Source organism: Aulonocara stuartgranti (assembly GCF_965226115.1).
Source record: "Aulonocara stuartgranti genome assembly, chromosome: 13".
Classification (NCBI taxonomy): domain Eukaryota; kingdom Metazoa; phylum Chordata; class Actinopteri; order Cichliformes; family Cichlidae; genus Aulonocara; species Aulonocara stuartgranti.
The window spans coordinates 21,968,094-21,984,516 of NC_138949.1; the positions used below are offsets into that span (position 1 = coordinate 21,968,094).

Consider the following 16,423-nt stretch of genomic DNA (forward strand, 5'->3'; position numbering starts at 1 on the left):
GCATCACTTCATCTTGTTTATACTAATTTCTGAATCCCATGCAAATGTCACAGCATAAACTGAGACACATCAAACCAGACAGACCTGATTTTTCCAGTCTTCTAATCCAGTCTAGTTTTGGTGAGGCAGTGCAAATTGCACCCTGAGTTTCCTGTCCTCGGCTAACAGGAGTGGTACCCAGTCTGGTCTTCTGCTGCTCTAGCCCATCTGCTCAAGGTTCTAGATGTTGTTTGTTCAGATATGCTCTTCTGCACACATTGGTTGTAACTTGTGAGATATTGTTGCCTTCCTGTCAGCTTGAAGAAGACTGGTCATTTTCCTCTGACCTTTGAAATCAACAATCACCCAGCTGCTTTTTTTTTCTTTTTTGGGGGGGGGTGGGGGTTGGGGGGGTTGGACTAATCTCTGTAAACCCTAGAGATGTTTGCGTGGGAAAATGCCAGCAGATGAGCAGTTTCTGAAATATTCAGACCACCCTGTCTGAAACCAAAAATCAAAGTTACTCAAATCACCTTTCTTCCTCATTCTGATGCTCAGTTTAAACTTTAACTGTGTCTGGTGAGTTTAAAGTATCACTGCATTTGAATTTCTTTATTGCAATTTATGTAAAAAAAAAAAAAAAAACAAAGAAAAAAAGCATACATGCAGTTAGTGTTGCCATGAAAGATTGTCACATTTGAGGCGCCTGGGTTGCGCAGCAGTGAACACACAGGTTTATAACTCTTGCATGTAGATGTGACAAACTCGGTCACATCTTGGCTGCATTCATGAATGTTTTAAACCATCCAGCTTTCTGAGTCTTATCCATGCATGATGTGGGGATTTTTTTCTTCTTCCACATGCAGATTACTTAAAGTTTGCTCATGTAAACCTGCGTGCGTGTGCCATGGCGTGGGCAGTTGTGGGAAGGTTTTGTGCATGTCCGTTTGTGTGTGTGTGTGATAGCAGCCAGGCAGCTGGTAGCAGATGTTTATCAACTGCGCGCTCCCTCTGTGTAGATTAGTACCACATGATGACACCTCATCCAGATAACCTTCTACCCTCTCACAGCACTGCCACAGAGGTGGTGGAGACGAGCAGGGGGAGGTTTGGGATTCATCTCATGTTAGCTGTGGGAATTCAGAGGAGATAATGATAACACAGTGCCCTCTAGTGAAACGCATTTGCGTCTGTGTTCAGATAGCTGCTGCACAACTAATCCATACTGAAAAAAAAGCTTAGAAGGTCACTTGCTCTGTGCACTGACTCAAGATAAGACTGACGTGCTTTGTGGTGTTTTTTAAATTAGTACATGAACTAAATTGGTACTTTTTGTGTTCTTTTTATAGGACTTTGAGAAACCCAGTCCACCCCAGAAGCCCCTACCTGCAGACCCACTTGGGAGGAGCTCTCGACTGGGTAACAGTGTCGCAACAGCAGGGGGGCACATCCCCGGGAAAGCGGCCCTTCCCATACCTATCCCCACTGTGCCAAGGCCTCCACCCTCCATCCCTTTACCAAGCAGGTCTGTGGAGCATGACAAAAAAATACACTACTTAAAAGGCCTTTTCAGACGTCTTCATCTCTCTGTTAAATTGATGGCTTTTTTTGTCACTTAGTTTTTGGTAGTTTATTTAAAGAGACTTAATTCTTGTGTGACATTTTGCACCTAAGAAGAAGCCGTAGCAGTTCGGGAAAAGAGTAATGTCATCTTTTCTGTCACAGGCTGCATCACTAATGGAGTTCAAGTTATTTTGTGATTAAAGGCTAATTAATGATTGTTGTGAGCGCGAGGGACGCTCATTTACTTGTGAATCTTTTGACAAATTTGTTCACCAACCTCATCATTTTCAACTCTCACAACACTCATTAAATTCAGCTTTGCTGACGCGCTCTGTGTGAAGTATGCTGTTGGATATTCATAACTTCCTCCTTATAGTTGGGAGTGCTAGCCTGGCTATTACGGTGGTTATACAAGGATTATTACCTCTTCTGTCCCAAAGCATGAGGGCAAATAAAAAATTGTTTTTCGCTGCATAAACTTTTCGCATTTGTGATGCTTCCTGTTTTATTAAACCACTTTTATTATCGCTGTACACAAAAGCAGTGAAGTGGAGGATTTGATATACTGAAGCAAACAAAGCATGCTTTTAACGCAACAGCATTAAATTTCAGTTGTACGTCACCATCATGCAGAATGCACAACTAGTTTGGATTTATTAATTCCTCTGGATTACTTATAGTTAGTTTACTAGTAAAAGTCATATTTCTTGCAGTTTTGCCTCTGAAAACCACCACACTGGAATTTGAATCAAATATACACTGTTTTATTGAAGTTCAGCCTTTAAGCTTTAATTTAAGGGGATTACTGACATTTTTAGACACAGTCCCACATTTTGAGAGACTCAAAATTAATTGGACAAACTGACATAATCTTAAATATAAGGAAAGTTTTTAATAATCTGATGAAAAGCCTTTGCAGTCAATGATTGTCTTAAGTCTAATATCGCTAGACCTGTACTGCAGCTGGCTTCAGTTGCTTCTTGTTTGTGGCTTTCTCTTCCTCCAGTTTAATAACTGAAAAGCATACTCTATTTTGTTGGGATCAGGTGACTGAGCTGGCTGTTGAATAGAAGAAGAAGAATGTCCCATTTCCTTTCCCCTGAAAAACTCTTGGGAGTCTTTTGGAGTATGCTTTGGGCCATTATCCATTTGCACTGTGAAGCACTGTCCAATCTGGCTGAATCTGAGCAGAGAGTATAGCCTTGAACACTTCAGAATTCATCCTGCTACTTCTATCGGCAGTCGCATCATCAATAAACGCGAGTCACAAATCCAGCTTGGCTGAATTAGTTTCTTTTCATTTCGATCAAAGGCTCTAATCTGTCCTTCTTGATGTAAACTCTATATTTCTATTCATGAAGGCATCTCTCGATTGTACAGCGATGCTGAGTTTGTGTTGGTTTAGTGTTACTGAGCTCTGAGTACCCCAGATTGTTTATTTGGTGACTTGTAAAGCTTTTGTTCTCTCACTGATAGATTTGTTTTGTTTTTTAACCTAGTGATGGCCTCCTTCACTTACACTGACGTTTCTTTGAGCCTCATATTTAAAATTACAGTGGAAAAGTATAAAATATAAATTGAAAACTTTGAATTGACTTCAGATATTATGCCTGCTTCACTTGTCACAACACAGCCAGGGAACAAGACATGGCCAGACAACTGCCTGTCAAGTCAACTGTCTAGTGCGTATCGAGTGCGTAGTTGATTTAAAATAATCTTTGGTGCTGTACAGAGGCAAAACTACAAAAACTGTAAAAACTGTGTCTTTATTCAAAACTTATAGACCTGAATATACTTCTTGTCTCCAGTCTAGTAATAAAAATAATGCCATTATCTCTTTCTGAGTGATGTCATTATCGACAATGAGATTATTCTTCTTTTGCCAAGTTACATTTTCACAGTCAGTCCAGTTTCCAGCATTGACCACTTTAGTTACTGGAAACGATACCCTACAAAACAAAAGCGCTATCCTTTTCCAGTGTGGGCTGAGCAATCCAAGCTCCCTTTCTCAAGCAGATTTCACAACTGGTGGTGAGCTGAAGTGCACAGTGAAAGAGACGCTTAAAGAGAACCTAATGGTGTCATTCATCTCTCCATGTATCTATTATTGATAAGCTAAAGCAAAGATGTTTTCCATTTGACTTCTCTCTGAATTTAGAGATCCATTCAAACTGGACAGATTATCATCATGTTTTAGATAATATACATTTTCAGAAATGAGACCAACCTGTCTGAAAGGAGATATTTATATAGTTACTTATTATTACCATTGTAATGTTGTAATCTATTTGTGTTGTGTTCACTCTTCAGACCTGCACCGGCACTGCCATACAGACCACCAAAGATTCAAAAGGACTGTTGAGCTCTCAACTTCATGGACATGTAGATCTCCGACTAATAGATGGAGACTTTCTTAATTTGCACTAATTTCTGAGACTCTGTTAGACCTTTGGGACAATTGGAAGTGTCACAGAGTTCCCAGCAAAAACGGGGGCTAACATCAAACCTTGATGCTACGCCTCTAAAAGGTGCTTTGTCATCCTTGCTCAGGTACCAGTGAACTATTTATCTATTTAACTATTTAACTAGGATACTACCGGTTTGTGCAAAGAGGACTCTGATGAGGGATGATTCTCTTCGTGGGAAACTCGAGGAAAAGACGAACGCGAGGCGTCATTACGGACACTTCGTTTTTGCATTCTGTGATTGTTTTTATACATTTTCTTCTAAGCAAAATGCTGAAATATAAAGTCTTTTTTATAACTCGTCACGTTGCTTGAATGATCAAAGTGCAAAACATTTTGTTTTTTGACTTGGATGATGATAAATGGAGATAGAGGACGAGTCGGTAAGTAGTGGCGCAATGTTATTTCTCCAGTTTTTCATTTTTTATCACGTACTGAACACCAAATAAGTCCTCTATGTCCTTGTTGCCTCAGTGCTAAAAAAAAAAATCTCCTATTTTTGTGAAAATACAGCTATTTTCTTCATGAATCATCTAAACGCTGGATAAAAAGAATTTGATTCCCTTTTAAGACGTAGACTACATTTTTATTGTGGCATTAATCCCCTCACTTTACAGTCTGTGCACCAGGCTCTTTTATTCCTTATAAGTTCATTTTTGCAGGAAAGTACAAAGAGGAAAGTAATTTTCACACACCTCAGCCTGCCTCTGACATACTGCTCGGGGCATGCGTTGGACTCTAGACATGTTTTCTCCTGATACTGGCAAGTGCTGTGGAGTGTCAACAGACTTGACAGACTGACTGTGTTCCAGAGAATTACACCACCGCCGAATGATTCAACATCAATACTGGCGTTTGTATGTTTAACGTTTGCGCTCGCCTCGTCCTTGAGAGGGCGAGCCAAGCCGGATGACGCCACAAGCTTTCCAGCGAGATGTTTTACCGTATCCGTCCTGTTCTTTTTGTTGCTTTCACGACATTCCTTTTGGAGTTTCTATGACTTCACTGTTGTCGAACGCCGAGCTCACTCACGCATTCACAGCGGCGCTCATTGCACCCCAGAGCATGAGTCAGGCTCTTTTTCTTTTTTTTTTCTCAGTGTTAGTTGTTGACTTGAGGGACTCAATTGTTAACTTCACAGCGCAACGTGTCAGTGTTTGCATAAGGCATTTTGTACTTGCAAAAGTACAAAGTACTTGCAAAAGACTGAAGCCAGTCACGCCCTGCATACCTGCATTGTGTTTTTGTAGTATCTAAATGATGCTTTATTTCCCTTGTTTTGGATGTGTTCAGATGTGTTCAACAGAGTCACCGCTCTGCTGGAAAATATGTCTTATTGCTGTGTCAATTAGCTGTTCAATGTTTATGCCATCTGTAAAAACCTAAATGTACTGTGTTTATTAAATTTTAAGTGTAACATGTTTAAAAACCATTGTAAAGTGTAAATGTCAGTTTTTCTTTTTTGTTGTTGTTGTTGTTTTCTTCTTCTTTTTTTAAAGCACAGAAATGTAAAGAACTGCTTTGAGACGTTGCCACTATTACATTAGGAGGTGAAAACATGGTGTTGGACGATTTCCAACGTTTTAAAAGAATGACAAAGGTGTCAGGATTACATTTAAGCTGTGAGAAGACATCAGAGCCAATTAAATGTCCCCTGTTTACAAGACGGTGTTTTAATTTCATTCATACTTTGATTTATGACTATAAGAATGCAACACACCACATTAAAATCCACAAAGAAGCCACCATGACCAATAAGGACGATGCAATAAACCGACTGACCAACTAGCAACTGAACTGCCTTAACTTTTCATGGCGTAGATTCAGCAAGGTGCTGGAAACATTTCTCAGGTATTCTGATCCATATTGACATGATAGCATCGAACAGTTGCTGCAGATTTGTCTGCTGAAAATCCACAAAATTAATCTCCTGTTCCACCACTTAAAAGTGCTCTATTGGATTGAGACCGTGGTACCTGCGGAGAACTTTTGAGTACACTGAACTCACTGTCAGGTTCAATAAACCACTTTGAGATGATGTGAGCTTAACACGGCATGGCGCATTAACCTGCTGGGAGCAGCCATCAGAAGACGGGTACACAGAGATCATAAAGGGATGGACATGGTCAACAGCAATACTCAGGCAGGCTGTGGCATTTAGGACCCAAAGTGTGCCAAGACATTAAACCTCCACCAGCAGCAGTCTGAAGGGGTCATATGAGGCAGGATTGATCCATGTTTTCATGCTGTTTATGCCAAATTATGTTCCTACCATCCAAATGTCACAGTAGAAATTACAAGACTCATTAGAACAGGAAACATTTTGCCATTTTTCTACTATTGTACAATTTTGGTGAGTCTGTGTAAACTGTAGCCTCAGTTTCCTGTTCTGAGCTGACAGGCGTGGTAACCGGTGCGGTGTTCTACTGCTATAGCCTATCTGCTTTAAAAGGAGATGTTCTTCTGCAAATCTTGGTTGTAACCAAGTTAGTTTTAAAGCTCAAACTAGATGTGAAAAAACCATTTTAGTTACATAAAATAAAAATAAAAACTAAACTTGAACAGCCAAGTTTGTGAATGCAATGACTTGAGAACAAAGCGACGTAGGAGTTTAAAGCTGATACCATGGATGGTTTCTGCTAAAAACCTCTGGGAAGTTTGAATTTCGTTTACTTTAAAATGTCAGAGATCACATTTTCTGAAAACTGATGTAGGATTTTGAAATCGATACCATAGTTGTATCTATTTTTTAGTATATTAAAAAAATTGTAATTTTTATTTTTACAGTTTTATTGCAGCTTGCCCGATGAGCCTTTAATGGATGTGTTTATTGAGATTCTGAACGTGTACAAGACTGTGAGTGAACTGCTTTCAGAAAGGTCTGTTTTTATTTATTATGCCCTGCTTACAATACTAATTAAAAACTACTAAAACTAAACATTTTCAACATTGAAAGCTAAAATTAAACTTTTTTTATTATTCATTATGATTTTTAAAAAGATTGAAAAAACTCTGGAGGTAACAAGCGGTTATTTGAGTTGCTCTTGTTGTCATTTGGACCTCAACGCAAACAAAATATATTTTCTCTTTTCCGCACCATTGTGTGGGAAACTCCTAGTAAATCATCGATTTCTGGAATACTCAGGCCGGCACTAAAAAGCATCACCTTTCTGATGCTCAGTGTAAATTTCGGGAGGTCATTTTTACCATATCTGCATACCTAAATGCACTGAGTTGTTGCCATGCGATTCACTGATTAGATATCTGCATTAGAGAACCCTTGAACAGGTGAACCAATAAAGTGTCTGAATATATTACTCTGATGAAAGCAGCAAATATGAAAAGAAAGACATCAAATGTCCTTTCTTTTATTTTTCGTTCTATTAAGCAGAAATCTGTTAGCAGGGTTTCTTTGTGTCACTTAAAGGAGCGAGACTGAGCTATGGCTCATTTTCTCAGTGACGTCTTTTATGCAGGTCCTTTCAGGTACCTCATGAAGTCCTGCACTGCTTCAGCAGTTGATCTTAGTTGTTCAACAGTGCCACCTGCTGGAAAACATGGCTCATTACAACAACTGCAGCGCCGCCCTCTCTGGGGTTCAGCTCGTTATCTTGCCATAATGTGCTCGAACTACAGGCTGAAGTTGATTAAAGGTCAGCTCCCCCAGCACTTGTTAACACCACTAGCACTGGAAAAGCACACAAAAACAGGAAAACCTCAGAGATCTAAGCTGCCCTTAAATCATCATATAATCAACATCAGAGTCTAGACCCAGAAAGGTTGGACATCTACTTCTATCGCCACTCCATGCTGTCAGATTTTCATACTAAGCCTTAAATGTCTCAGTGGATATGGGCTGAGTCAGTTTGCCACAGAATCTTTTGTCACCTACAAACAGACATAAATTCATATTAACTACATACATTCAGGGTCCAGCCAGAACCTCATAAATCAGAAACAGAACTTAAGCACAAATAGTTCTGCATTCACTTCAGGGCAGTGATTTATATAGAAATATAACCATAATACAACCAATTCAGTTGAGTCCCGTGTTCCAAAAATAATCTTTTTCAGGTAAGTTGACACATCAGTGCAGACCGTTGCTCCAAACTGACTCTCTGCCTTTATAAATTAGAGGGCAGTTATTTACAACCCTTTCCCAACCTGCCAGAGACTGTAAGTCATTCTGCTTTGAGACTGGCAACCCCTGCAATCTCTAAAGTAGTTGCCTACAGTGGTCACAGGAACTAATTGCAATCGGTCACCAAATGCGAAACAGTTCACACAAATCACTGGACATCAAGGTTATTTCCTGGTTGCACCGAGGTTGCTGGGGGGGGGGGGGGTCTAGCTCCTCAAATTTCCTTTTTTGTCTGATATATAAATTTGTTTTCTTTTAATTTGAAAAGTTTGGACCTATTTAAATGCTGACTGCAGTGTTGATCTTTGTAGAAATGTCATTTCATGTATGTAAAATGTAGCTAAAATAATTAGATGTGGTTTATTAAAGATTTTTTTCAGTTGATTGGTTGGTTGCCTTTCAAGAAGTTAAAGATTAAAGCCAAATGACAAATAGCAGTGATCCAAATCATTAGACCCATATTTCAAAGATCTTTTTTAACATTTTATCTTAATAATTTGTAGTGCTTTTCCTTACAGTTAGTGCAGTTTTAACAATATGAGACAGTAGATTTGACAGAAGTAGGGCTGACTGCTTACGGTTCTTCATTTGATGGCACTTTTGTTCATTTAATTTGAGTAGGATGACCACTGATGAAATCAATTTCTAAATTACACCACAGTTGATAAATAAATGCATTTTAAACTGTGCACAAGTTGTGATCTTTGTGTCGCAGCCAGATTTCATTGTAAACACCAGACCACTCTGAATCTCTGCCCACAGATCTCTGTGTGTGTGTGTGTGTGTGTGTGTGTGTGTGTGTGTGTGTGTGTGTGTGTGTGTGTGTGTGTGTGTGTGTGTCATCTGTTGGTGTCCGCACTTCTGTGAGATTAGTGGCCACATGACAACACTGGGCTGGCCGCCTGGTGAGCCTTTCATTTGGCTTCACTTGCGGAGGCGGGCTGAGTGCTGTCCAACAGTTTACTGAGAGCTGGAGACCTACAAACTCAATTTCTGTGGCTCTGTAAATGAAGTGTAAACCTGACAGACCCGGAGCCTAGTTGTGATGGCGCAGGACGTTACAACTTTAACTGGAGCGGACTATTTAGAGGGGAAATCACCCTGTTGTTCAGACACAGGAGCTTTGAACGAAGGAGACAAAGAATATGACGACATCTTGGAGCTTAATCAGTTTGATGGACTGCCTTATTCCTCCAGGTTTTACAAACTGCTGAAAGAAAGGAAGGAACTGCCAGTGTGGAAAGCAAAGTGTGAATTCATGGACACTTTGGCCAAAGAACAGTTTGTTGTTGTCAGTGGCTCTGCCAAAACTGGAAGGAGCTCTCAAGTGAGTACTGTGGGGTATTCAACACTTCAGCACTGGATGGTTTTTCTTTTTTTTACAGCAAGACATTTAAGTCATTTTTCTGGAAGCATCTGTAATGTAAGCAATTTGTCTTGTTGATCTTACTCTGAAACAGATACCTCAGTGGTGTGCTGAATTCTGCCTGTCAGTCCAGTTCCAGCACGGCATGGTGGTTTGTACCCAGATACATGCACAACAGGCTGTAGATCTCGCCCTCAGAGTGGCTGACGAGATGGATGTCAACATCGGTCACGAAGTTGGGTACAGCATCCCTCTTGAAAGTTGCTGCACTACTGACACAGTCCTCAGGTGTGGTACAGCAGCACTTCCTACGTTTCCCACTTTATACATCCAATGTTTCTTTCTCAGAGTCTTTCTCTCAGCATGGCGGCTATAGTAATGCACGGTCATGACACACAAAGCTAAATCACCCCGCCTTTTCTTCTTCTCAAAGGGGAGGTGAACAAAAGGCTTGAGAGGCTCTTTTCAGCAGTTCGTCCACAGCTGCCCGACTCCCTGTCTCCCCGTCTCCCCATATGTCACACTCCCTCATGTGGGTCCCTCATAGGTTAGCCAGGAAACAATGAAACTAAGCACATTAAGGGGAGGGAGACAAGATAAACAGGCACCCGGCAAGGATCCCCCTTCTCAGACTAATTATTAGAGTAAATTACACTAATGGCAGCAAAGCTGAAGTGTAGACAAAGTGTTTTTCATTAAGTTGCCACCTTCAGGGATGCTGAATGGATTTTCTTTTAACATACTGGTTTAAGCATGCAGGCTTACATTATAGAAAAGATTAATTTCATGCTATATCAAAATAGATACAGTGTGCCTGTGCGTACATTTACTTGCTCTTTCCTAATGTCAAGCATCATTTTATGGCCTTTTAAAGATACTGCACGGATGACATGCTTCTGAGGGAGATGATGTCAGACCCTTTGCTCGCACACTACGGTGTTGTGGTCGTGGATCAGGCCCACCAGAGGACTGTAGCCACTGATGTTCTCCTGGGTCTGCTGAAGGACATCGTCCTGCAGAGGCCAGAGCTCCGTGTGGTCCTCCTTACAGCTTTCCCACCCAGCCCCAAGCACCTGGCCCACTTTACCGGGTCGGCAGCGCGTTTGATTCACCTGGAGACCCCGGGTGCAGGGGAGGTGGTGTACAGCAGCACAGGCGACGGCTATTTCTGCTCTGCTCTCCGTCTCGTGCTGGAGATCCATCGCTCCAGAGAGAAGGGGGATGTGGTTGTGTTTTTGGTGACAACGCAGGTAAAAAAAAACCCAAAAAACCCAAAACATCACCGCATGACCAGTAGATTCAGAAGCCTGAAACTAATGCACGTCTTTCTCTGATTTTCCTTTTTGTTAACTCTCTACCAGGAGATAGATCTGGCCCACAACATCCTGTCCCACGAGAGGAAGAGCTTACCCATCGATCTGGGTGAGCTACTGCCAATAGCTGTGCACCCTGGGCAGCCTGGGAGTCTGCCTGTCCTGGGGGAAGAGGAAACCAGCCAGACCCGCCGAGTGTTCCTCAGTTCAAGCCCAAATGAGGACTTTTTCTGGCCTGTTAGCTCGATAAGCTTTGTTATTGATGCCGGGCTTGAGAAAAGATATGTAAGTTGGTTGTTATTTGCATTATTTAAATCAGCACTTACATGAAGGCTGATTTCCAGGGTTAAAAATTACATCGCTGATGCAGAGACCCAGTTGCTGATTAATTAGAGAGTTTCATGTGTTGAAAAAGCAGAGATTTGAATGCATTGTATGGGACTTCCTATGCAGAAAGAAAATGAGAGAAAAACCGATATTCTGAAGTCTCACAAAAAAATGTTAAAGCTTAAGCTTTGGTCTGGAAAACAAGGTACATCTTATATTATAGCACAACACAATAGAGACAATAAGTCAAGTTTTAATTTTAGCCTCTTGTCAGTGTTATGTAAAGATAACAATTTAAATCATCAGTCTTTCTCAAATTATTTTCTAGATATTTCTGTGTTATTTGGGGTGAAAATATTTGCCATCAAAATGTAGCTTAGTTAACGTAAATCAAGGTCAACAGCCCGCTGTGCTGTTGTAGGTCTACAACCCCAGGATCAGAACAAACTCAGTCATCATTCAGCCTATCAGCACCGGTCAAACCGAGAGTCGAAGGCAACTGGCAGGTCCGGCAGGTGAGAAGTTAAAATGCTACAAAATCTGTGGCTGCTACTTCACTGCAGCTGTCCCATCTAAAAAATGATGTTTGCTTCCTGTAGGCAAGTGTTTCCGTCTCTATCCAACGGATAGACAACTTCCTACTCAGATACGCCCGCATATTGTGGAGTCTGACATCACATCCACTGTGCTGTTCTTGAAAAGGATGGAGATCGCCGGACTGGGTCACTGCGAATTCATAGACAGACCAGGTGAGATCTGCATAAAATCACTGTAGAAAAACTGATTTTTGTCTGAACCATTGTTCCCTAACTTAATTAAAAATCCGGTTCATTCAGTTCTTTGCCTTTTGTTCCAGCACACAGGAACTTTTTGTATTGGAGGGCAGTGAGCCGTGCTTCAGCTAAACTGACAGCTCCTGTTCTGCGTGCATCCTTTTAGAGCTGACCTGCTTTCGTTTGCTTTTGTTCCCCCGGATTTATTCACCCCCACAAACACATAAACACACAGACACTGAGCCTCACATTAGCTGATTAGAGCACAGACATGGCGGAGTTGGTATGAAGGACAACACAAGATAATAGACAGCTGTGGTTTCATAATTTTTCCCTTCCTCTCATTTTGTCTTGAGGTCTGTGTTTGTATTTCTATAGGGGAAAAAACGCATTTGTTTAAAAAAGAAAATAAAAAATAAATAAACAGCTTTATTTTGCATAGTGATACATGGCAGATGTTGGTGAGGATTATAAAATCCTAATCTGCTGCTGCCCATTCACTCCAAGCATTCCCACTGGGGTGCCAGTCCACTGTGGGGGGCTGTCCTGGTGCTTTGGATTACTATTTGGACGGCATGAAAAAATGGCACACAACACTTTTACTCAACATGTATTTCAATGTAATTAATTATCTCATATGTTTTTTTTATGGTGCTTAATCCAAAACCCTGTCCAACCCAGATCCTGCAGGCCTCATGCAGGCTTTGGAGGAGCTCGACTACCTAGCAGCTCTGGATAATGACGGCAACCTGTCTGAGATGGGCATCATCATGTCTGAGTTCTCATTGGAGCCACAGATGGCAAAGACCGTGCTCGCCTCCTGTGAGTTTGACTGCGTCAGCGAGGTGGTCATCATTGCTGCTATGCTATCAGGTAATGTGACTGTGTGGCTGTTTAGCACAAATATGCTATAAAGAGTCATGTAGATCTACAAAACCGTGCTTTGCTTTTTTTTTTTGGATTCTTTTAGCGCCATCTTGCTTCATGGCTCCTTCTGTGGAGCTGAAACCAGAGGCGACCCAGTGCTATATGAAGTTCCAGCACCCAGAGGGAGACCACTTCACCCTGATTAATATCTACAAGGCCTTTAAACAGTGCCAGCAGGATCCATGTGAGTGAGCAGAGCATCGCCACGCACAATCTCATAATGTTTATACCAGTGATAAGTTTCCTACAGTTTAGACCAACGGTGTCAAACATAAGGTCCAGGGGCCAAAATCAGCTCGCCAAAGATTCCATTCTGGCCCACTGAACATTCTTGGAGCATGTGAGGAAGGACATGAATTTTAGACTTTTTATTGCATTTATATAAGTTTTACAGCTTTTCCTACATGGCAGTTTATACAACACTAAAGTAAATAAGTAACAGATAAACAAATAAATAACAGAAAGATCCTGGTGTTTTTACCATCTACTATAGAAATTTGGGATTTTTACAGTGGGTTCACAGTAAAAGTTATGAATAATATAAAATATAAAATTATAAAAAGTTATAAAAATGTAAAACACAGCTTTCTATTAGACTGTAAAATGAGCTGACATGTTTTTTCTGTAATATTACACATTTATTTCTTACAATTACATTTTTTTAATCAAGTAGAAAAAGTGAGATTTATTTTTGAAACTGCACTTCTTTTTCTTATATTAAAATATCGCGGGGATTAAATGTGTAGTTAAACTTTTTTACACTGACAGAAAGAGGTGTTTCACTGGTTTGGCCCATTTAACATCAAAGTGGGCTGAACCACAGTGTAAGATGAGCTCGACTTCCCTGGTTTAGACAGTAGGCAGAAAAACTAAACACATGGCAGTTTTAAGAGTTTAATTACTGCCACCGATTCAGTAAACCAAACCCATCTTCCTGTTTTGTCAGACTGTAATATAGAGAAGTGGTGTCAAGACTTCTATCTGGACCACAATGCTTTGCTGATGGCCGACGGGATTCGCAGTGAGCTCACCGACACCCTGAAGAGGATCGAGCTGCCCATTTCAGTGCCCGCCTTTGGTTCCCGAAGTAACGCGGTCAACATTAAGAGAGCCCTCTTAGCGGGTTTCTTCATGCAGGTCAGAAAATGTAATTTATTAGCGTCCATCCTCCCATTTTCATTACTGCTTTTCAGAGTCAAGGTCACAAGGCAGGTAGGGAGAATCCTGCACCCATCCATGCACACGGCCATATTGGAATAAACTGTTAAGTTAGAAATCCTGTTTTCTTGTTGTTGTTTTTTATTCCAGCCCAGAAAGCACAGCAACTGTATTCGATCTGCAGTGAGAATTTAAATACTCTGCTTACAACAAACACCCACAGTCCTTCTAAAGACTCTTAAAAACATTAAACTCTCCCGAGTGGAACTAATGGCAGCATTATGAAGGGTGTTTTAATCATGTGTAATTTCACTCAGAGTTTAGTCTCCATAATTAACGGTCAAAGAATGGGGCCCATTTCGAATATTAATGCATTTCCATTTATTTAGCATGTAGGTGATTAAAGACATGCTGAATAATTTATGACTAATTTAAACAATCAAAGCTGACAAACATTATCATTATATTATTTAGCCCCAACAGCTTTACCACCATGTTGCCTTCAGCTTTGAATACAGATTTTGACTGATTAATTAAAGACTTCACTGGTTTGCATCTTCGCTTCTTTGCACACTAACTTCAGTTATTGAACTTAGCTGTATTTATATTTTAATTCTAACCACACACTTCAGTTGCGTTCATCACGTCGCTTTGGCTCGAGCTCACATTTCAGCTTCTGTCAATCTTAACACCTCATCAGACTCTTTAAACACCACGTATTTTGTGCTCTCAGAGTCTACCTCTCAGCCGACACTTCTACTCCTTTCGGAACTTGCACTTGTTTAACTCCTCGTCTTTAAATTTGACTTCACTCACTGCTTATTTAACCTTCCCTTCCCTTTCAACTTATTTCCATATTTGCATATAGACTGCCAGATTGTGAGTGTGAATTCAGCTTTTTTGTGTGTCATTTACTATGGTTTTTATTTTTAAAAACTGTATTATTTAAAGGTAAAAATGACAAGTATGAAATCACATCCTGCACCAACTCTTTTTCCCAGGTGGCACGTGATGTGGATGGATCTGGGAACTACTTTATTATAACCCACAAGCACATAGCGCAGATCCATCCTCTGTCTGGCTACGGAGCCAAGAGTCCCAAGCTGGGCCTGCCTGAGTGGGTGTTGTTCCACGAACACTCCTTTTCAGAGGACAACTGCCTCCGCACCGTAACCCACATAACACCACAGGAGTAAGTCTCAGCCTTGTTTCCATTTCCTTCCTTTAACATTTTCATTTGTTGACTTCTTTAACATTTGCATAAATGACTAGATGCAGTTTTTTTTTAGACCACCCTTCTGAGGGAGGCTTAAATGTAATCAGATGGACACATTCCCCTTCCCCTTTGAACCGTATGTATTTAAAGGCCTAGTTCAGCTCAGACTGGTCATGCTGGTTGTGGAGGGAGGTCCTATAATCCTGCTTTCTAAGTATCTGCTAGTTGAAGAAGGGATTATGGATTGCACAGATCTCTAAGAATGTGGAGCTGCAGCTTAATGGAGGGAGAGAAAGCTCTATAGCCTTTCTCATGCTGTCTTACGTTTCACATCCCGAGCATGTGCAAATCCGTTCACTGTAGCTCGAATATGAGGAGCAGACACACCGTAAGTCTTCTTTCCAACAAAGGCGTGTGCCGCTCAGCACTAAATGAGATCGAAAACAGCTTTGCAAATTGAAATTAAGTTTGCATTAGTTAAATTCATCACAAATTAGAAGGTCTACAGTTGTTTTTTTCGGTGCACAGAACACTAAAATATTCTCTCCTTCGTTAGGTTCATTCAGATGGCACCACAGTACTTTTTCTACAACTTACCATCGAGTGAGAGCAAAGACATCCTGCAAAACATTTTGAACCACGGGGCTTCTCAGTACCAAGAAGAGAAACCACCAGCAACACAAAAGGAATCCCATGAGGATCAGACTTCTGACCGCTGTGTTATACAGTGACTGATGGAGCCACTGTTTCAAGTTATTGGGACTTTTTGCACAATATAGTACAGAAAGAGACTGGATCATCAAGTAAAGAATCCTATAATTGTATTACTTTTTTGTGGCACAGTTACTGTGCCCTAACCCCCAATCCCAATATAGTCTTTGTATGTTATATTTGAATAGCTATAAAAAATGAACTAATATATGAAATAAAAATATTGCTCTTTTTAAGCCCATATTATTCGCATTTATACGTGTTCAAGATTTTTTACATTGCCATCGAGTCCTTTAAAGATTTTCTGACTTCCCTTCCTCCTCATCTCTCTTCAGCCATCAGACAGATAGCACTGTGTCCCCGGCCTGATTAATGAGTTGCAGTAGCAGTCTGGACATGTCTGCAGCTCCATCTGGTGTGAATATAGCTGACACCAGAGGGCTGACCCAGTTCACTGACACCACAGTGAAAACATCTTTCACCT

General features: G+C 40.8%; 2 protein-coding genes across 4 annotated transcripts in view; both read left to right on the plus strand.

Annotated features, from left to right (window-relative positions):
* Positions 1-5,671, plus strand: part of adam12b (ADAM metallopeptidase domain 12b) — a 99,514-nt gene extending 93,843 nt beyond the window's left edge. For all 3 annotated transcript variants that reach the window (XM_082557350.1, XM_082557351.1, XM_082557352.1), the window contains exons 22-23: positions 1,329-1,504; positions 3,853-5,671. In XM_082557350.1, the coding sequence (XP_082413476.1) occupies positions 1,329-1,504; positions 3,853-3,904 (228 nt within the window). In that variant the 3' untranslated portion in view covers positions 3,905-5,671. The remainder of the gene's footprint in view (positions 1-1,328; positions 1,505-3,852) is intronic.
* Positions 5,672-9,066: 3,395 nt separating this feature from the next.
* Positions 9,067-16,171, plus strand: dhx32b (DEAH (Asp-Glu-Ala-His) box polypeptide 32b). The gene is made up of 11 exons (XM_082556681.1): positions 9,067-9,475; positions 9,609-9,802; positions 10,389-10,764; positions 10,876-11,112; positions 11,576-11,669; positions 11,754-11,903; positions 12,609-12,800; positions 12,898-13,038; positions 13,801-13,991; positions 15,014-15,204; positions 15,785-16,171. The coding sequence occupies exons 1-11, from the start codon at positions 9,194-9,196 to the stop codon at positions 15,957-15,959; spliced, it is 2,223 nt and encodes a 740-aa protein (XP_082412807.1). The 5' UTR covers positions 9,067-9,193; the 3' UTR covers positions 15,960-16,171.
* The last annotated feature ends 252 nt before the right edge of the window (positions 16,172-16,423 follow it).